General features: G+C 42.2%; 1 protein-coding gene across 1 annotated transcript in view; it reads right to left on the reverse strand.

Annotated features, from left to right (window-relative positions):
• thsd7ba (thrombospondin, type I, domain containing 7Ba) overlaps window positions 1-22,296 on the reverse strand; it is a 134,408-nt gene that overhangs the window by 43,205 nt on the left and 68,907 nt on the right. Inside the window, exons 9-12 of the mRNA XM_071515230.1 lie at window positions 21,464-21,579; window positions 19,639-19,771; window positions 18,636-18,739; window positions 11,651-11,842 (exon numbers count right to left, since the gene is read on the reverse strand). Coding sequence (XP_071371331.1) covers window positions 11,651-11,842; window positions 18,636-18,739; window positions 19,639-19,771; window positions 21,464-21,579 — 545 coding nt within the window. The remainder of the gene's footprint in view (window positions 1-11,650; window positions 11,843-18,635; window positions 18,740-19,638; window positions 19,772-21,463; window positions 21,580-22,296) is intronic.

Below are 22,296 nucleotides of genomic sequence, written 5' to 3' on the forward strand. Positions count from 1 at the left end.
TACTCTAAATCTCCCCAGGGAATGATTAGCGCATGATTATATTAAGCATTTTATTTGAAGTCCCAAAAGGAAATGGTGCCGCACATTCCCTATCTGTGTTACATCACTGCCACTGCAAGCCCTAAAGGTTTGAGCTGAATAATTATTTTTCTGGGTCATGTCAATAGCACTGACACCTCTTGTGTAACTAGAGAGCGCAATTCAGAGGAGATTATTTCTTCCATTCAATTTCATTCCTATATTTTCAACCTTATGTGTGTCAACTGTATGCAAATGCGCAGCAGGAGGACCCCCTGCTTGTCTTCATGATAGCGCGCAAACTGCTCCAGCTGACTGGTCTCCCTCTGATGAAAGAAACGCAGTCACACTTGTTTTTTTTTTTGCCAGCTCTTTTTCTTAAAACCCTATCACTCGCCCTGTCTCTCCTGTCATACATTTATTCCCTTTCTTTCTTTTTTTCATCCACAACCTCTCACCAGCGCAGTGTGGTTGCCATTACTATTTCATGGCCGAGAGTGCACAGACATAGCCGTCATTTCGAGAGTTCGACAACTAAGGAGAGACGGCCACCAAGCTTAAAGGAAAATTCCACCCTTGGGATAGTTTTACGCTATTGTAAATCATCAATCGGTGATGTTCGGTGTATTTTCGGCGCACCTGCTTTCCCTCAGCGTGCCTCTACTTCCATTAGTGATTTCCACCATTTCCCAGAGTGCCTTTTGATAACCCCCGGAGAACGTGCCTGAACTTGTTCCATTCAGCTATAGAAAAAAAACCCAGCATGTCTTGTAGCATTGTATTCTGGGCTATTGAGGCTACTGCCTGTGGAGAAATTGATATCTCTGCCTCTTCTATGATGGATTTCTCCCTGTATGACTATTGAACGTCGGTGCAGAATGGCGAGTCTGGAAAGAAGCCCTTGCTTTTTGATTCTGGAGGGGCTGAAACCAGGTTTACCATTGATGTTTTCTATATTTTTTCTGCTATTAAACTACATTGTACCTGCGCTGGAAATATCTCAACGTCACATCATGTTGTCTATAATTGTCCAGTTATCCACGGGAATAAATATCAAGTTTATGGGTTGTGGTGCGCATTTTCAAAGCGGCACACAATTCCGCACACCTCATCCAGCGAGGGTGCATTGATTAAATCTTGCGCGACTAGCATCAGGCTGTGGAAAAATAGGTACACAAACACCTGCACTTTGGTCCACTCCACACCGGTCGGCTCTATCGCGGCAGGCTATTCCACACAGCTTCCCGAGTTTGTACAGTGCAAATCATCGGGGGTACTGGAGCATGGACGGTGATATGCTGGGGAGGCACTGGAGGCAGTAGTTCACACAGCTCCATTCTAAAGTTCTCTCTCCATTCTGCATCGCTGAACTCCCTCCGGACCACCCAATGCTCACTCGCATTTTTTTTTTTTAATTGCAGTAGAGATAGGCCTATGGCTGCAATGAACAACATGATGTAGTGGAGCGGAATCATGGCTGTATTTGTTTTGGTAAAATTTGAAAGTGCCGGGGACTGAAAACATATTATTTGTTCAGCAAAAAACTCAGATTTTCACAATTCTCTCTGGATAATCAAAATAAAAGGTTCAGTCATGTAAACAGGATTATTATGGGGAGTTGTCCGTTTATACAATTATGTAAATAGGTTAAACAGACTATTACCTTACTGCAGTATTGGCAATTGCAAACGTTGCCAAATATAACTAACTGAATGCAACCTTTTTAATCACTTAGGTAAAACAGCATCTCTGGTCATGAAATTAGCAAAAATCTGTTGGTCATGCCCAAGTGAGCTCGCACCAATTAAGCAAAATAGGGCCCAAAGTGTTTTAGGGTGGATTTTTCCTTTAACATCTAACACACACGCTCCATAAACCAGCTCCATCTCCTTCCTCTAATGAGGAGAAAAATGTACGTATTTCACACTAAAGACCTCTATTTGAGTGGCTATTAGTGCCAGACTCTCACCAGACTTTACTTCGTGGTACTTATAATTAGTCCTGTCCATTATATCTGATGAGTATTATTAGATTAGCATGAGCAGGGAAGTAACACGGCCAGCCGGAGGGAGTGTGTTCCTCTCAGACACTGTCACTTCCAATATCTGAACTAGGAACAGACACAACCTGTCAAGCTGTCCACCGGCTGCTCAACAATTTTTCTTATGATTGATCGGCCGTCTATCTGTTCCGCATCATTAAACGGTATTATCTCAATGTGATGTGTGTTGTTTTGTGCTTATGGATATCTTGCCATCTCGCGGCGACGCTGATGGCAGTGTTGCTACTATCATTTCACCAAAAAAAAAAAATCTGCACTGTCAGTGTATCTCTGCGTGTTCGTGTCAAAGCTATCCAAATAAACACTTGTATTTGATAAGAGCCCCCCCTGGCCTCGGCGCAGGATTTACATTAGAGTTTATAGCATGTCACAAAGAGAGATTCAGGCTTGAGCTGCGCTACTGAGAGGCTTAGTTACGCAACACGCCGGACTGGACCTCGGCAGATAAGACCCTCGCACATACTGAACCGGGGAGTGGGAGGAAGGACACCTTAAGATAGCACAGCAATCCCTCCACTTCTGCAGCAGGCTGACCGACTGTTCACATGGCAGAGTTTGGGGTTTTTGAAGGCTGATATGATACTGGTATTTTCAGACTAAAGCCGGTGATATTTTTGGATGATATTAAATATCTTTGATTTTCACCATTTTCATTCTAAAAGATTCCAATAACTCAGTGTTTCTCCCTCCTCTTGTCAGGCCTCTGAAACAGCATTTAGACCATCATGGGACGCTAAAACTCTCCACTGAAACCCAGACTAATGAAATTCTTTAGGGCTAGCAGCTCTTTAAGGCAGGGTGACCCGCTGCAGCTATTCAGTGAAATGGAAACTCTGGGATATATTAGGATTCAGGAAGAAACCTCCATCATATCAGCAGTGGACCACATAACCTGCAGATATCCAATACTTAATAAAAGGCCAACATCAGCCAGATAAATCGGCAAACCCTTTAGCCCTACCACACATACTGAATGAACAAGAAGAAAGCTAGCACACGCATACAGCATGTGAGAGGCACCCCATATTGTACTATTTTTACAGCATAATTAATGCTTTGAAAGTGGTTATTTTCTTAGGCAAAGGTGCAGCATGCCTCCAGCTTCTGCCCAAATGTGGCAGCTATAATGAATTATATTCCCCAAAGAATAAGCAAATCACGGCGTAATTATCATAATTAAAGTAAACACCTTGCCTCTGCACTGAAAAATAAAAGTGGCGACAGAATCCCTTGACCTGAGCCAGATGGAGAGCGAGAGAGAGAGAGAGGGAGAGAGAGAGAGAGAGAGAGAGAGAGAGAGAGAGAGAGAGAGAGAGAGAGAGTTGCGCTGCAGTCTTCCCAGTCCAGCTACAGTGCACCGGTATCCTCTTCCATGGGCCCTGGGTGTCCTCTGTGGTGTTCCCACAGAGTTCCCAGCAAGCGGCCCATCTGTTTGTGCTTTGGCAGAAGAGGGTCTGATTGCACATATTCCTCGTCGAGTGTGAACTCACTACTGCCGTGCCGCAATTCACCAACAATCTGTTCAATCTACGCCACTGCTGGTGGTTGAGCGCCAGTCTAATATCCTCTCTCACTTAACAGCTCTGCACAGGCCTACACCCACCATGGACAATCTACAGTTAAACCCCATAAACACTTTTGTCAGCAGGAAATTTATGTATTTGGGTATATAGCAAGTAAGTAAGTAAAAATGTATTTACTATAGGCTATATAGCACATTTCCTACACAGGGAAACTCAATGTGCTTCACATAAAAGCAAAAATTGTATAAGGAAAACAGATATAACACATAAACATATATGCATTCACACAATGGAAGAAGGAAGGACAAAAAAAAAAACAGACAACAGAAAAAAATTAGTAGTAATTTAGTAGTGTTGTCGATGGATTCAGGTCCAAATCTTGACATTTTATTATAGTGGTTGGATTCTACAGATTGTGTTATAAATCCGGCTACTGCAACTGGATTTTGCTATTGGCTGATCAGTGATGATGAGGATCTGCCCATATTGCTACTTTTTTTCATATTTTTTGAATTTTCAAAGTAGATGCACTTTAGCCAAAAACTCTGCCGTTTAGTTCCGCTTTAAAGCTGCAATATGGAACTTTTTTCCTCATTAAAATAATAATGAATAAATATGATATATTATTTATTGAACCATATTTATTATTCAACCATGTCCCACGGGGGCAGAGTGTATGCAGGTTTTCATTCCAATCACAGACTGTGCCTGGTGATTTCACTGATCAGTTCCTCCTCTCTGGCAGAAGGTGTGCTAATCAGTGAAATCGCGGTGTGGTCTGTGGTTGGAATGAAACCCTGCATACACTCGGCCCTCCATGGCACATGGTTGAATAGCCCTGTTATACATTATCAGTCTAAATCTGTCTGTTACTGTGTATTCATGCCTAAATAGGTTGTCTGAGATTGGCTTTTCAATAATGTTGGGGATGTTATGGGTCTATCAAGGTGAGGCCAGCAACCACAAAGGGAAGCCACAGCAATAACAACAATGGAGGAGCAGTAAGTAAAGAAAGAACCATGCTATCTAAAAAGACAAAAGGGCTGAGAAGCGACACAAAGCTGCTCGTATACTGCTAGACAGCTAGGATGCTAGCCTGTTTGCTAGGTTTTCTATGTAGCAAGCTAGCAGTGCTAGATTATCATTCAGTTCATCAGAAAGTTCAGCAGTTGCATATTGTAGCACTAACTCGGTATATTCCTTTCCTCTCTGTTTTAATATCTTATTAAGGCTAACTGCGTATTGTATAAATAACCTGTTTTTCTAAATACCTAAATTATGCTTTTCCTTGTGCATTCAGTCCTTGAACAGCTGACAGTTATACAGCAAAAGACATTCCTAATAGAAAAGAAAATAACCTTGTATTGCATCAGTAACATACTGAAGTCTGCCATTCCTTTTAAAGCAATACCTGATCTTGGACCTATGTACAAAGAAAGGTGTACATATCCTATAGAAAACATTCACTCTACACTTAGACCTATGCTATATTAGGCCATTTCCACTCCATTATTCAGCCTGAGATTGCCTTCTTGTTAGCTGTTTTCTGTGTGTGGGTGGGTTGATTTTCCCCGAACCAATCACTAGTGACTTGACGTATCCGGCCAAAATCTATTCTGCCAAAATGCCAATGAAAAACCATTGCAAGAACGATTTAAACTTTAAAGTCCCGCCCATAAAAGGTGCTGATTGGCTCGATTGTTTCTCAGTGCGAGAACAAGCCGTTGACTAGAGCAACACCAGACTCTCTGAATCCCTCGACAAAATCTGAAAAGTGGGCGGGACGCGATTCAGGAGTCTGGAACCAGGCTAATGCTATATTGTATTATGCCAGATGTCCACACATGCCAGATATCCAGATATTATGGGAGGTTTATCATTAATAAAGTTGTTTTTTTTCATTTCAAGTCCCCCTTTTTGGTAGTTTGATGGCCATTGGAGTGGATTTCACACGTGAAGTACTTCAAAGCCAACACTGACACAGAAGAGAAGCTGAGCTATATGTATGTCGAATGGCTCAGTGTTAAATCAGCATAGTGGAGCTGGAATAAAATATCTGCAATCAAACTCCTAGGGCTACACATGAATACTCCTGCAGTTGAAATGATTCACAGCAGGTAACCTTTGAATACAGAAATAACAGTCAAACGATTGTACCACACACCTCCTGCGAGGGACATGAGCTGCAGCCAAATACTTGCCAAAAAAAGGACAGTTACCCCTCATATCACTTTTCCCCTCCAAAAGTGATGCTGACTTCAACATAAAACATAACAGCCTATCACATAGTATCAGTGTTTTTCAAAAGCACATTGTAAATGCACTACTTCCTCAAAGAGCGGGTTTGAAAGTGAGATATCTTTGTTAAGGTATACTGCAACGGATTGATTTAGCCTACACAGCATTAAGCTTGCAATGCTTACATCGCGATCATTGACAGTGGTTCTGTGGCTCACCATAGCCTGTACTTTGATCATTTACAGAAGCCATTTGTCTCAGTGCGTAGGCTTTACAGAGCTTAGCTTGTTCAGTACATGCTTGTGAGTGAGTGGACGGGGAGAAAGGCGACTCGCCGGACTGTTGGACTCACTCAATGGGGTTTGATGGGAAACTTGGAGTCGGGGGTTCAATTTACTTGTACCAGTACGTACTACTGTAGACTTGGTATGTGTCGAGCTCGAGAATGATTCAAAATTATTAGTTTGTTCTTTTTCACCTGGCACTAGCCTGGAGCAGCATGTCCACTGTACACTCCACTCATAGTATACTCTCTATTCATCAGTTCACTTGAGGCAATGAGTTGTCTTGGTCCAATGTTGCCAGGTTAGGGGGTTGATTTCCACTGGGACAACCATTAATTCATTCATTCATTTTCCCTATCCACTTATTCCTTTTCAGGGTGGCAGGGGGCATGTCCATGTCTTTGGACTGTGGGAGGAATCCCAGGAGAACATAAGGAGAACATGCAAACTCCACACAGAAAGGACCAGGAATCAAACCCACATGCTTCTGGCTGGGAGGCGACAGCACTAATCATTGAGCCACCATGCTGCCCTGTGGGGTTGCCGTGTGAGAGAGAGTGCTTTGCAGATGCAAGATAGAGGTGTAAATCCTGTCAACTATAGGTGTGTGTTGTGTGTGTGGCAGCTGAGAAGTACTACAATGGTCACAGTCACAGGGGACTAAGGCGTGGTTTCTCATTTTCTGTCCATCTCTCTCATTCCCTTTGTCATTTCTAAAATACATTTTCTAATAAATTTTATATTATCATACATGAATGAAGTATTGTGTTTCATCTGCAGGGAGAGACACATAACTGTATGAATTGTGAGTCAGAATTGAGAATGTATAAAATTAAACATTCCTCCACAGTGGCCATTTTTAAAACTGTATGTGATGACTTGGCACGTCAGCAGCTACTCTGGTCAGAATTCACAACTGCACTCTGTCGATTTTACGGCCGTCGCACTTTCAATGACATCAGACAACAGACCAGCGTGTGCTTATTGATCACGTAAACACTCATGACACTGTAGGGAGCTTGGGATCAAACAGTTTGTGAACACTCACAATACTGTAAGATGCTTGGGATAAAATGCTGTGTCTGCCGTTGTAGAATACTACTCACAAAAGCTAACGGGCTAATATACTGTATAGCTACGATACTAACGTGGTAGTTAGCTTTAGCGTTAGCATGTACAATACTATCCAGTACACCACTGCTCAGAATTGGCTGCTCCAGAGTCTCGAGTTACGTTGCTGGTTTAGTTGGAGCTTGGAAAGCCAAACTCCAACACTAATAGCGATTAAAAGTGAATGTTTAACCACAAAAAAAGTCACGGCTGATCGATGTGCCTGTGCTCTGTAGGCAAAGAGCTTGGTGTGTTGCCAACTTGCGTTAGCATATGTGTAGTTTGCATTAACTATGTACAAGGCTTCAAGGCCCACAGTATGTTTGCTACTCATCAATTCCCCCTGACAGAGAAAGGTAAGCAAGTATTAAAGTTGGCATGCAGGAATTGAAAAACTGACCTACTGTGCAGGGGTGTTGTTAGGCTTTCAGAACATCTGGGGCTCAGCCCAGAGGAAGTCACAGAACCATACTAGAGGGGCCTGGGGGCATCCTCCCCCGGGAGAAAATTTTTAAAATTTCAACAGCAAAATGCATCAATCTGGTGTAATTTGACATGAACACATGGGTGTAAATGAAGCAGCACAGTAAACAGTTTGAGCAGCAGTCTGCACAGGCCAACAGTGATACAGTGTATTGCAGTCTGTCTGTCTGTCTCTCCTCAGGCCTGCCTCCTGAATTCTTCTCTTGACACTTATTTGTCTCCTTTGCCTCTGTCTCCTCCTCTCTCTTGTTCATTTCAGGTTTTGCAAAAAATGAACAGAGACATAGTTATCAATTAATATATAAAACTTGAAATATATATGATATACAGTATGTGCTCTTCACTCCTCATCTGTCTCTTTACTGTAAAAAAAGATCCAATCCAATCGTAATCCTGTGAGTTATATTTAATCAAAAGTTATATTTCTATATATATCACTACCTATATCACTATATTACTACAACCTAATAGTGAGCTACTTTGGTTTGTTTGTTACGTATGGAAACTTAACTTTAAGCATAACTCATTTTAAGTAGTAAATTATTTAACCTGTGATATCCTTCTGTTAGGAAGCTGATATTTTCAATGCCACATCAAAGATCACCATGAAAAGCCTAATCCATTCTGAATGGCTGGAGGAGTCTACCAGCATAGTAAAATATACAGAGGCACAAATTAAAAACTACATTTTTAAACATTTTCTCACGTTTAAGGGAAACAATGTCTTAAGTTGAAAATAATATAGATGTTTCATGTGAAGAGAATTAGTTTTTGCATTTAATGTTCAGCAGCCCACATAAGTAGACCTGAATGGGAGGATTCAGTAACTAACTGACTAACCAGCTGACTGGAGAGAAATAGTAACATTTTGTTTACAGTAATCCAATATTATATTGAAGATGTTGAGCTAAAAAAAGCTGCTGTAGCTTGTAGGCATCTAACCATGAAGCTATGAACCAAGTGTCAGTCCAAGCTAACACTCCAGTGTCCATCTGGCTGCCTGTCAGTCAACTCGCCACCACACAGCTGCCTGATTTTTGCTGTCTTTCCAGATATGGATAATCAATCACTTGATTAAACTAACCTATGACATATTTTACCTTTCTTCCTCTTTTGAAAATGTGAAGAAGATCCATATAACCTGTCTTGTCTTTTCCTGATATTGTGTTTCCTGGCTGTAGCCCACCTTGCCTTCTCTGACCTAGGCTAGGACCGACCGATTAAAATCATCCATAACGTAGCCTATTCCTTTAGTTCGACTCAAACTACACGATGACAGGTTGGCAGAGCCAAACACACACACATAGCAAGCAGCGACAGGTGAGTTTGATTTGTGTCCCGGCATGTACCTTGATGCACCCAAAGCCGGCCTTCAAAGCTGGCTCACGTAAAATAACCGGCCCGCTCTGACTACTAACTCAAATTTACCCCCACTCTGTGCGGGCAGATCTCTGTAGACAGCGCTCACAATGGAGCGTGGATGGTGAGAGGCGACAGAAATCTTGACCAATGTAAAACTTCACTTAGGACTACATATTAACTGATCAAAAATATTCAGGGCTAATCTCAAAATATTCGGGGCTTAAGCCCTGAAAGAAACACCCTGGCAACCATTACGCCCCACTGAACATGAGCACATGTTCCTCGCAAATAAACCCAACTGAACTGAGGCTGATTTCATGTCTTGGATTTTAAGAGCATTATAGAAGGAGACAGGATATGTTTACTACAGCCCCTACGGCATTGGATCAAATATTCATGAAGACAAATAGTATCCAGCCCGGTTTGCAACCACAGCATGTGATTCAGACGTTGTCATCGGTACTGAAATAAAGGGATTACAAACTGTGAGAGGCCTAATTTAGACCTGACACAACACTGCGGGGACAGCAGAGAGTTACAGTAACAGAACCAGAGCGAGAAAAGAGGTTGGGAGTGGATTATGTATGTCAAAGCACAGCAACTTTACAGTACATTGAGAATAAGCTGCACGGAGAAGACGGATGCTGAGATAATTTTAGTACTGCTCTAATGGTCAGGGAATATAGGCTGAAACGAACGCACTGGAGGTGCTTTGGGAAGGGAGTGTAAAAGGTGAATACATGCGTAATTGGGGTCCATATGAGTGCCAGTGTGATTTATTTTAACAAGGATGCTCAGACTCCGCTGTAGGAACCGCCTGCTAGTCAGGGCTGTACATTAACATTTTTTTGCACATAGCACAGGTGCTACAGAGGTTGTTAGTTTAGTAGCACAGGCCACAAAATTGTAGCACGCGTATAAAACGTCTGTCTACCATCTCTAAAAACAACCACAAGTAGTGCAGTTCATCACTTAAACAGGTATGTGACAAAGGACATTAATGTTGCATACAGGGCACACAAAATCCAAACCTTAACAAAAAATGTTTTCAGACAAACATTTTCTTTATTTGCCCATAATGGTAAATTGCAGGGACATAACAACTGTATACAAAACATTAATATATTACGCTTCAAATTAGGGGTGTGAATCTTTGGGAATCTCACGATTCGATTTGATTCCGAATGGAAGATTTAGTGTGAACAATGGACAGATAAAGATAAATTTGCCTCAGAGTAGATTCATTTCATTATAATTATTATTTGGAATGTTTGTTTAAATTATAGTTAAACTAATTTGTTAACTTGTTACACATAATAATGATCTGAGGACAAAGGATGTGATTTATTTCATTTTATTTGTATAGAATATTTCCTTATTATTCATTTACTTTTTCTGTTTATCTCCAGCACATCGGAGTGAATTGTAAATAAATGGCAATATTAACAAGTTAACAAATTAGCTTAACTATAATTTAAACAAACATTCCAAATAATAATTATAATGAAATGAATCTATTCTGAGGCAAATTTATCTCTCTTTATCTGTCCATTGTTCACACTAAATCTTCCATCGTTTCTCAAACAAACAGAAGCACATGGCTAATTATTATGCAGAATGACATCATCGGACCTTCCTGGGTGCAACAGAGGAAGCTGGCTTTCGGACCTCGCGGTCGGATATTTACTCTAACAATCCTTCTTGGTTGGAATTATGCAGCGTTCCATGCAGCAGTGATATTACGATGGTAGTGAGGGCTTAATCCCCTAAGAAGAACAAGCTGCTCACGTTTTCTTCATGGACGCACATGGTCTGGTGTTTGGAGCAGCCGAGTGGTGTAGCCTAGTTGGTAAGTTACCGGACGTCAGTTCCGACAGCCATATACAGTATATATACACAGATGCTCCCAATCAACCGGGGGAAAGAGGGTGTGAAACATTAGGAGGCAGGGCCGACTGATTGCAGGCCATGAATCTTTCTAACTGCAGGGAGAGTGTGTATTTTCGGAGCAATGGCCGTTTGTTTTCGGGATAACGGGCTCTCGGACAAATGGGCTTTCGGTCCAATGGTACATTTTTCGGACTATTGGGGTTTCGGAACAATGGGCAGCCCCCCTCTACACAGCCGGGGACATGATTTTTAATCGCACGGTAGACTACAACTACCAAGTAGAATAGCGATGCGCCATCGATTCACCTCACACATGAACAAGCACACAAACCCTCACTTCACACAAGCATGCGGCTCCACACACACGCAAAACTGTATCGCACGGGTGCTACTGCAGTAAATTCATTCATCGCACTGTACAGCCCTGCTAGTGCAACACCATACTGTCAATGCACTGACATTGGCTGTTGGAGATGGGGAGAAAGATAGAGAGCAACCAATGGCTAGGATTAAGTGCTCTTTACTCGTAGAAGTGGCTACTTAGTACAGATGGAGTGTGCTTTTCCTTTCTATGTGAGACTGCTTGGCCTGAGAGGATAATCCATTTGCTCTACTGGCAGTGACGGAGTGGTATACTGGAGTAGCGTCTGGGTCTGTGAACGGGAGAGTATCGCCTTTACCTGTGAGCGAGCGCTTGCGGCTCCGGGAGCTGCCGCAGCCGGCGCATTCGGTGAACTTGGACCAAGCCGTCAGAGCGCAGTCGTCCTTGCAGGCCACGCGGCACCGTCTGATCTGAGGGGGCAGGACACCGGCCCAGCGCAGGCACTCCGTCATATTGACCAGCTCTCCGTCCTCCCCGACGCATCGGACTCCTGCGGACATAGAGGTGGGCAATGATGGCACTCCGATCAAAGGGGCGCGAAGTAATCTGTGACTTTTATCGACCTCCGCTGGGAGCGGGAAATTCGACAACATCGACAGATCTCTGGCACTGCTTACAGTGGCTTGTAACTGACGCAGATAATGAAGTCACTTGTTCACAATAGAGAGGAGTAAGGTAGCTATTTACGGCAGAGATCCAACAGAAATGTCTAGTGAAGAGGGATCACCATGCACAATATTGGAATAATGATACTGCGTCATCATGTGTTTTTTTTGACTGGAGAACTAGGCCTTCATAGCTGAAATGTCTTGCTCACTCATAGTATTGTTTTTAATCATTGAGCAGTTAAAAATGCAACAAGTTTTTGTTCCAAAACAGAGTACTGGCTGGAAAGTGAGTTTTGAAGGCCAAAAATCTCAACACCTGGCCAAGCAATTGTTATGGTCATTTTGGGCAATGGGGCAGTAAATACCATACTTAATGCACCTTTAAATAATCCCATCTTAAATATGAGCTCAGATCCTCATCCAGCAACTGCTAACCATAACTCAGATTCAGACTGAGGGCTTGACTCATGAGGAACAGGAAGGGAGAAGTTTGCTGATCCAGCAGATTCTCACTTCTCACTCTCTGGCTTTGTTTCTGTTTGACTGAATGAACTTTAAAAGAAAAGATAGGTTTCTACATGCCTTAATAAGAGTTGTGGTGCAATGTGCATGTCATAGCTATAAAGACATACTGAAATACTAATGCTAACTTCTTTGATAACTAAGATTTATTTTACCAAAGCAAGGTATTCATATATAACAAATTAATATGCAAGCTAAGTCTGTCATTGTAATGATAGAATGATGTATATATAATCAAAGTATCAGTATCTGATCAAAGAAGAATAAAGACATCACAACCCAGTACTGTAGCTGCAATATGTGTCCATGTGTGGTTGGAATAATTACTTGGAACTCACAGGAAGACCAGATGGCTTATTGCTATTACTAAGCACCTCATGTAGTACTTGTTTAACTAGAAGCAGAATTGCACAGTCAATTCAATTCAGCTGCCTTTGAGGACTTTTGGAATATACCCTTGCACAAGTGCTGGCAACTCTTTCATATCCCTCAATGGAGACAGAAAACTGTCAAAGAAGTGGAAGCCGCTTTTTGTGAGAGCCGGCTGCAGCTGAGGAGGAAAAAGTAGATACTGTAATAAAGGCTGAGAACAGAAGGCAGGATTAATATGAGAGGTACGGCAGAGTCGCTTTTAAATGGCAAACACTTGGCTTAAAAACAGAAATTGTCCTTGTTGAGAAAAAAAAAAAGTTTCACCGAATGTCTCGAACCAGCGGTGTAGCTGTTATGTTTTTTCAAAGTTAGAAATGTTGACCTTTAATTACAGCGCCTCCATCAGGCTAATCAATTTAATTTTGTAAAACACAAGAACGCATTACCAAAATGCAACGTTTTTCTCAAAATTGGACCAGTGGAGATAACACATTTGAGTTTAAAATTTTGACCTTTTATTATAGTGCTCTCATTAGTCCAGGCAGTGAAATTTGTATGGAGCAAGTTTCATGTCCATTGTACTTATAGTGTAGGAGTTAGGACTTTTGACCTTTAACTGTAGCATCCCCATCAGGCAAATCAGTATTATGTTTTTAAATGTCAGAGAATCATTCCTCCAAGTTTTGTCAAAATTGGTCCAGCAGTATCTGAGATATCACATTTGAGTTAAAAGTTTTGACCTTATTGAATTATAGCGCCCCCATTGGGCCAATCAGTGTAATTTTTTAAATGCTGGAGCACAGTGTGAGGACACATGATCTCTCCAAGTTTCCAAATGTCATTACAAAACAGGCGGCACTTGAGCTGCCTAATGTCCCGCCATAATCACCATCATATATTAAACATAACCAATTATGAAGTCGTTAATTAAGCTAATGAATGCATTAATTAGCGAATATTTCTATGTCAACATACTTCACATAACACACGGCTGGCATTAATATGAGCTCTGTATCTTAAAGCATTAAGGTGTTATAGTCGTTTCAAGAAAATCATTTTGTCCTTAATATGCAAATGTATGCAGCAAGGTGCTCCAAAAATCCGATCACCTACTCTACAGGAGGAGCCTGTGGTGTAAGTATGATGCTTCTGTCACATTTCGTTCCTGAGTTACTATTTTCACAAGCGCGCCATGGCGGTGGGTCCGAAAAAATAATAGCAATACAGAGTGCATGCTCTATTTACAGAATGTGAATCACGAGAACGCGCCACCTGATTGAGGGACTCGCCGGGAAAGAGGTTTGAATCATAACAATCAGTAGTCCTGCCAAGTGCGAGAGGAATCATTTCCCTAATTGCCAACATTGACATTTCAGAGTGCGTGACATTTGGCATGCAAGAGGAGGGAAAATATCACACAAAGAGGGACGGAGCACCTCTAATATTGCTTCTTGTTTATCTAACCAGCCGTGTTCAAATGGATGAAAAATCAAAGAAGCGGATGGGGGGGGGGGGGCGCATGGACAAAACCATCCCTGTGGGGATGTAGGAATGTTATCATGGAATGTGCACCCCCCCCCCCCCGGGTTCATTGATCTACAAACATGCCTTTAACCCATCGTATTGATTCCTATTTGACTTTTAAATTTCGCCCTCTGACAGAAAGCGCCGGGCTCCTGCGCCTCTCGCTGAAGCTGTGTGGGAGGGTGGTCCACATTAAAGAGCTCTTTAAGGCATTTATGTGCAATTCGCATTAAATGCTATGAAAAAAAAAAAAAATCACCTGGTATTTTATGGCGCCCTTTCTATGCATCTAAATTATATCGCATATGTCGGTTACTTGTTTGTCTCACTGTAGTTTGTCTGGCTGGTGAAATGAAATGAAAATGATCCTCTTAAGACTACGGTTAGTTGATCCTTAGTTCACAGAGCTGCCGGAAAACAACACCGATTATATTATGCTAAACCTTCAACAATGGATTTTTATTTTCCTGTAAACAAAACGGTTTGCATAACACATCTCATCATCAACAGCTAATGAGATATTAGTTCAATTAACACCGCAGCAGAAAGCGACTGTTTTTCTTGGATGTCAGCTCTGTCCACTTAACCAGACTATTTCTTTCCCTCCCACACCCCCAATCTCTCATTCCCAATGTCTGTTATTAGCGGAGCCCCGGCCTGCGAGTGCTGACAGTAGTGACATTCCGATTTTAAATCGCAAACCGTCCATTTTTAGCACAATTATTCCAGCGTTTCTTCGCCTAAGCCCATCTGCGTGGCCTTTCTTATCATCTCCTCTCCAAATCGTTAACGTTCTTTTTTTTGGTCACGGTATCCCTGCCACTGACAGGGATCATCTTTAATTACGCAATTACTTAGAAAGGTGGCCATGTCTTCGCCAGTCTTTGAAGAGGCTCGTCGCACTCTGCTTTCAAGTTTTTGAAGGGGAACTTTGCGGACTTGGAGGCAAAAGGACAGTCTTTAATAATCACATTTTAATCAGATTCCCTTTCTGTGGATAGCCATTATCAAGCTCCAGTCCCACAGCTGCTTCGACCCAAAACAGCATGTTATATTTTACATCATTACATGGACACCAGTTCTTCCATCCCTTCCCAGTAAATTTAATTTCCATGTGTTACAGGGCGAATAGTAATGTGGATCGGACTCACTGGACCCAGATCTTTCCTACCGCCAACTGTTACAAGCCAGTCTAGCGAGGAGAAGTTTGATCTCTATCATGTTCTAATTGAAATTTGATCAGTATTACTCGTCTTCTACTGAATAAAACAGTGGTGGTTCTGCTCAGAAAGGGTTCTAACACATCCAAGCGATTATGACCCACAGGTTGGCTCAATTCAAGGGGGGGCGGGGGGGGGGGGGGGGGGGGGGGTTTAATTAGTGCAAAAAAAATCTATGAGCTCATTACCGACTTCCAAGTTTCCAGCCACGAGATCACAAAGGCATCCCGGAGTTTTCTCCTGTTTAGTGAAAGAGTTTGTGTTTTTTGGGGGCCAGGGTAAAGATTCATCCCCTCAACTCTTGTGTTATTTAGGAATGCATCTTATCTGTGACCCCCGGCATGTCGGGCCGGCATACATACCGCCGACTTCATCTCATTCCAGCCTTGAAGTCAGACATTAGCATTCTCTGGACATGCAGCCTTGCATCTTGCATAGGGCCGGGGATGCACTGAAAACGCGAGGAAGCGTTTAATCCGGCCAGGGGCATATTGGCTTTGTAAAGCGCGGACCTTATGGCTCGCCCTTCCCTACGACTCGGCCTGGATCCTGGCCTTACGATCTGATTGGTCACAGACGCGTCCTGACTGTGCTGATAATTCCTGCTTTACTGGTATGGCTAAACTCTTCTTTTAACCAGGGAGGTAATGTTTCTTAAAACCTTCTTGTTTTCTCCTTGAGGACAGCCACTAATCCCTTGAAATACCCTTACATTTACATTAATTCACCCCTTAATTCATGCAAAATCCCCTTAAAATGAGTTAAGGGAGTAATTAATGGAGGAGACCCCATCAGAACCCCCTTAAACACCTCTTAATGTTTGACTCCTTACTTTCTAATTGAATGTAAAATTCAGGGAGACAGGAACTTTCCATTAATAACTCATTAATAACCCTGTAAATCATGCACAAAAACCATGAAAAATCCCTTAATGAATAGTGTCTCCATGAATCAACCCATGAATAAATCCCTTAAAAAAAACAATGATACTAACCTTACCCTTTTTAAAGCTGTTATTTTTAATGTCTAATTAATGTTTATGTAATGAGAAATGAAGGACATTTCAGGGCTAAAATTAAGGGGTTTGGTTTCGTAGGAATTCTACCCTCTCAGGTATTATTGCTCTATTTATACACACTGTATATATATAATTAATATCTCCCAACTCCAAGTGAATAATGAATCTGTGCATGCATGGCGAAATGGTTGTTGGGGGGTTAAAAGGCACTAATACTATCTAATGCAATTTCTATATCTACATGCATGTTGTATGTGCTCCTGTAAGACAGCACACAAGACTACAGCTCTGTCTCTTTGCATTCTGCAGAGGTACCACTCTCGCTGGTTGACTGGGCGCAATTTACAGCCTACTACTTCGCCCTATTTATTCAGCCATATGCTGATGAAGCAAGTCTGTTTGCACGGCAACACTCTCCGGCTCTCTCATTTGTATCTGTGGCTCAGAGGGTTTATTTAAAAACTACTTTTAACTGCTGGTGCACCTGAGTATCTGCTGCTGCAAAATATTGCTAAATTAAGGCTGTGTGGATGCATGGAGTGTGTTTTTGTGCTGTACAGTGCAAGGCTTACCAGACTATTTTGGGACTCTGCAATACTGTATATCTTAAGAGGATCTTGTTAAGGCTTTATTTTGCATAGGAAAATACCCCTACAAGCACCATAACCACACATTACAATAACTTTTAGGGCATACAAAGCATGTTTTAAGTCCTACAATATGAACAATTCTGTTTTTCTCTTAGACAAGTAAAGTAAAGTAGTCAAGACAAAACTAAAGACGAAAATAATAAAATTACATTTTTTGTTTTTTCACTGGATTGGTTTGAGCCACTTCAAATAAGTGGAAGTAAAGTCAGGTAAAATACATCACATTGTTTAAAACTATATTTCCACTCAGTGTCTCTAATGACCAACATTCTAGCGATTCCAACCTAACACTTAAAAGTTTGTTGAAATGTCACAGGTATTTCACTTAAGCGCTCTCCTAATCACATTCAAATAGGAAGCTCTAAAAGGTCAACGAGGGCTACTCTAAACCCTGGGAACGCCGCCGAGAAGTCATATAAATTTACTTGAGAAATGTCACTCATAACCGGGCCGCCGGGTAAAGGCGAGCGGCGCCGAGAGCGGAAGCGCGAGGGAAAGTTCTCACGGCGGCACGGTAAGCGACTGAGAACTTCGCTCGAATCGTCTCAGTAAATTAGACACAACAGCCAGTTTCTGGGATTTATTGGGACATTTTGCTCTCCTCTAAATGAGTCTGAAATGATCCAATTAACACTCTTGGCTTTTTTTAACGATTCGGCTCCGCGGCTCCGCTCGGAGAAACGCGGTTCTTCGTCGACCAGATAGGCGCCGACATGCACCTGTCTGGTGACGAGGGGAACGTCCACTTCTGACTTAATGACATCAGAAAACCCAAGCAATGAAATTCATTTTCACGGGCACGATAAATTTGGATTCATAGGACATTGTGGCGCGAGTCAAAGAGGTTTTTAAAAATGAGCTTGATACACGGCACGCAATCAGGATGGGCGCGTTTTAAGCTGCGGTGCCTTTCATGGCCTCTCTCACTTTCTCACCCGCTTACTGTCATTTCTCTCTCTTCCACTGTGTGTGTGTGTGTGTGCACGCCTTAAGTGTGTGTGTGTGTGTGTGTGTGTGCATGTGTTTTGCGCGTCTGCTATGTGTGCAAGAGGTCTATTATTCTTCCAGCCTAAGATGCGCTGCTGCCATCTGATTTGTTGCATTCATTAATAAGAGACCCGCTGCTGTGATGAGATCATCAAACAGCAGACAGACAGGTTCATCTGGCAACACTCTCTGGACAAATTGGCGTTTTTTTTTTTTTTCATGTTGCCATCACTTCTGCTTGTTAAAGGCGCGCTTCTGAAAGGGCTATTAGGTCTCATTAAATGAGGACAGTGCATAGACGGTTGAACAAGGCTTAAACTGTTGATGTGGCAGGTGTAGAGAGGAAGACAGAATAGATCAGAAAAAGAAGGAAATCACTCGCCTCTTGTCTCTAAACCGTTTCCACAAGCTTCCCCGGCTCCAGCTATCCCTTGTCGAACGGAATCTGGAACCAGCGTGCAGCTGTGCCACTTGTGTGTCCTCCACCTGCACGCAAGCACAGAGGCAGCAACTGAGGAAGACTATGGTGTCACGGTGAATTACTGAGGCTGCATTCACACTGCAGCTTGAAGTATCCCACTCTGTTTTTCCCCCTCACGTGTGACACCGATCTAATGTGTGTTTTCTACTCGGTGTGAACAGCTGAACGGAGTCACATTTTAGCTTAGCGTTACCTATTTATACTTTGTGTTATGTGATAATTGTGTCATGTTTCTGCTGCAAAACAAATGGCCTGAAAATGTTTGCATGCACACAAAATGTGGCTGCAGTGGCATAACAGTCTGAGTAACATACTCAGATTTGACTGGCATTAATAGACCAGTCAGAACATGTACATCAATCACATTTCTTTAGGTGTGATTTTACTGGCATCAACAGAGACAAGCCAGAACATGGAGCTATTGAACCTTATTCACACAGCGGCCATTTTGACCACTTGGGGTGTGAAACTCTACCTGGAAGACTGACATAAAAGTAGCATTACTTCAACACAGAAGTGAGGACAAAATACAGATAAAGCTAACCGTCATCAAATTAGCTAGCAATCTTGACAACAACAACCACAGCAACTTTTTGAATTTAGCAGCTGGTAGCTAACAATAACAGACTAAATATATTCAAATGTAAACATATCCCTCTGGATACTTGAGCTCCGTTCTTGGTTCACAACAGTAGCACAGCAGCTGGACTCGCTCTTCCAGGTACAGTTTCTAACCTTGAGTGTTCAAAATGGCCGTTGTGTGAATAAGGTCACTTGTAAAGCATTTCAATAAAAGGGCTAAATCCTTGGACTGAAGCTAAAAGAAAAAGCTCTTCCTGAGGTTTTGGATTGGAGTGTGTGTGTGTGTGTGTGTGTGTGTGTGTGTGTGTGTGTGTGTGTTCACCTGTAGGCTGGACACACAGGAAGCGATTCACATTCCCTCTCTTCGTACAGTGTGTCTGGACACTCTTGTCCTCCATTAGCAGACCTCTGAACGATGGTCCTGTATCGAGACTGCGTGGCCGCCGTCGTGTTTGCTGTCGAACGAGAGACACACTCTTGACCTGCCGTCATTTGCGCATATTCGAGTTCCCAGTTGAATTAAAGTGAATGTTAGGGGTACAGAAAGTAAAATGACAGCGGTTGATGGATAATGACCTGGGACACCAAGCAAATGGAGACACGGTATCTCCAGTCCTGTATAATATCTAGAGGAAGTGGCTGGAAAAAAAGAGAGGACTCGAGACAAAATGAAAGTCGATGTGATCATGATTGGCTAGCCCTTGTGACTTACGATGTTCTTCGCAGCCTGTTTCCCGACACACATCCCACTGAAATGGCTTCATTTGGCTCCGGCTCCAAGGCTCATTACACAACACTAATTACTAAATATTGAAAATGGGGCAATTAAGAAAGTGATCACATCGTCAGCGGGACCCAATGGACTAAAGCATATTTACAGAGATGAGAAGCCGGCTCAGTTCTTTTAAAACAATTACATACTTTTGATTTCCGAGACACTTACAGTACACATATTGGTCAAACCCATTAAATATCTATTTTCCTCTTGATGAGTCGGCTTAATGCAATGGACAATTACCACTGTCATTTACGTTAAAATGTAATCATTGAATACATTGGAGACCCATTCCAAGAGTGGGGAGCACGTTTGTATGGCAATATTTTATCATTTTAAATCCCCTAGCGGCACTGTATTGCTGTTACTCATATTCACTCAGCACACTATATATAATATCCAACAATAGTTGCCATAGTGCATTTACTGTTATGCTGCAGCTACAGTAAATATAATTATTATGCCTACTTCATGCTATACATTTATACTATTTGATGCTAATTTACACCTAGCACCTAGCACCTTATGTGGTATGTGGATTGCTGGCTTGTGATTCTGTGTGTTGTGCATTACTGGTTGTTGTTTCTGCTTTTGCTGTTGTCATTATTGTTGTTGTTGCTGTTGTTGTTGTTTCTGTGTTAATTAAAAAGTTTTCTCATTTCTGATATAGAAATTTGAATATCATCGCTGTTTGGTGAATATCTTGGATCTCCAACATGTCAAAAACAGCCATGTTTTCAGATTGACCACCATGCGTTAATAAGTACCAAGGGTCGTAGACTTTTCTCAACCCATAGAACTCCATGCCATCCTTTAATTTAAGTTCAAATATGAAAATCACCACAATTGGTGTTACGACATTTTCACACGACAACAGCAATATATAGTATACAACACAGGGATGTAGTGGAGGATTTCATATATGGTAATTGTATATACTGTATATATATAATTGTAAACCCACCTAAACTCAGTTTGCCAACCTTTTCAGTTGTAGTATCAAATGTAGGCGTTTTAACTATCAAATTGATGTAAGTTATATAAGGATAGAATATTTTTAAATTACTCTTTTTTCTGAAATTATAACTGATTTGTGTTTATTTTGGTGGTTGACACTGTGATGCATTATGATGCTCACCGACTGGAGGTGATAGTTTACCCAGCTTTTTATGTACCACCACACCACTGATTTGCCTACACCAAAATTTCATTACACACAAAGGCCTTAAAATATCCACTAACTTCAGTAACAGTCCCAGTAGGTATCTAGATGCAGGATATCTTATTAATTTGGGAAAGGGTTGTGGAGGTGTTAGACAGGCATTGCAAAATTGAGTTCAGAGTGATGCAAGCGGATTTCCCGGAGGGCTACCTGGCATACAGGCTGACGGGCAGGCTGTCCATTCGCTGAAGGGTGTCACGATGCAGTCTTTCTTACAGGGGAGCAAACAGGGCCGGACGGCTTCTGGACGGGCCGAATCCGGACACCTAAACACACAGACAGACAGACAGAGGTCTTAAATTCTCGCTTTCCCCCCCCCGGGTGATGATGAAGTGTCCCCGGTCACGCTGGTAACAGGACAGCGCGGCAGAACAGCTGCCCTCTCCTTGACATCACACATCTCGCCCCGGCCAGCATGACTGATTACATGTTCTCCCGCCGCCGCCTCGCCCGCTGGAAAATGTGGATAAATGCAAAGATTTACAGTTTTCTCACAGATTCGGCCGCTCTGCCAGGCCTAAATCTTGCACTGTGAACAGATCCCTTCACCGTCCAAGCATGCAAAGCACCTGTAGTTTATGGATCATATCCCACTGTCAGTTGTGAATACCAATTAGCTTACTTAAGAGTCATTAATATGCAATATCTTCCAAGGACGCCGCACCTTGGCTGAGACTGCCTTCCTGATTATCATCTGAATTATACAATACTGTTCACTCATTTCAAACAACACGGCCATTCAGCAAATTGAAAACACCGATTCAAATACATGCTTGTATTTGTGAAACGAAATATGGTAGATAGAATGGATGACATTGCAATTACCATATACGGAATCTAGCGTTAATAGGAGTGTGTGGGTTTATGTGCTGCGATATAACGAGGAGAAAACAGACATTTTGGATGCGTTTGAAGAACTGCGTGAGTGCATCCATCTCCCCGCACGCAGAGCGACCACAGTAGCCTTTCGCTGCCACCCGGGA

Source organism: Centroberyx affinis, unplaced genomic scaffold, assembly GCF_046629955.1.
Source record: "Centroberyx affinis isolate AG114_WGS23_722 - 3 ecotype Tasmania unplaced genomic scaffold, CSIRO-AGI_Caff_v1 ptg000332l_1, whole genome shotgun sequence".
NCBI lineage: Eukaryota > Metazoa > Chordata > Actinopteri > Beryciformes > Berycidae > Centroberyx > Centroberyx affinis.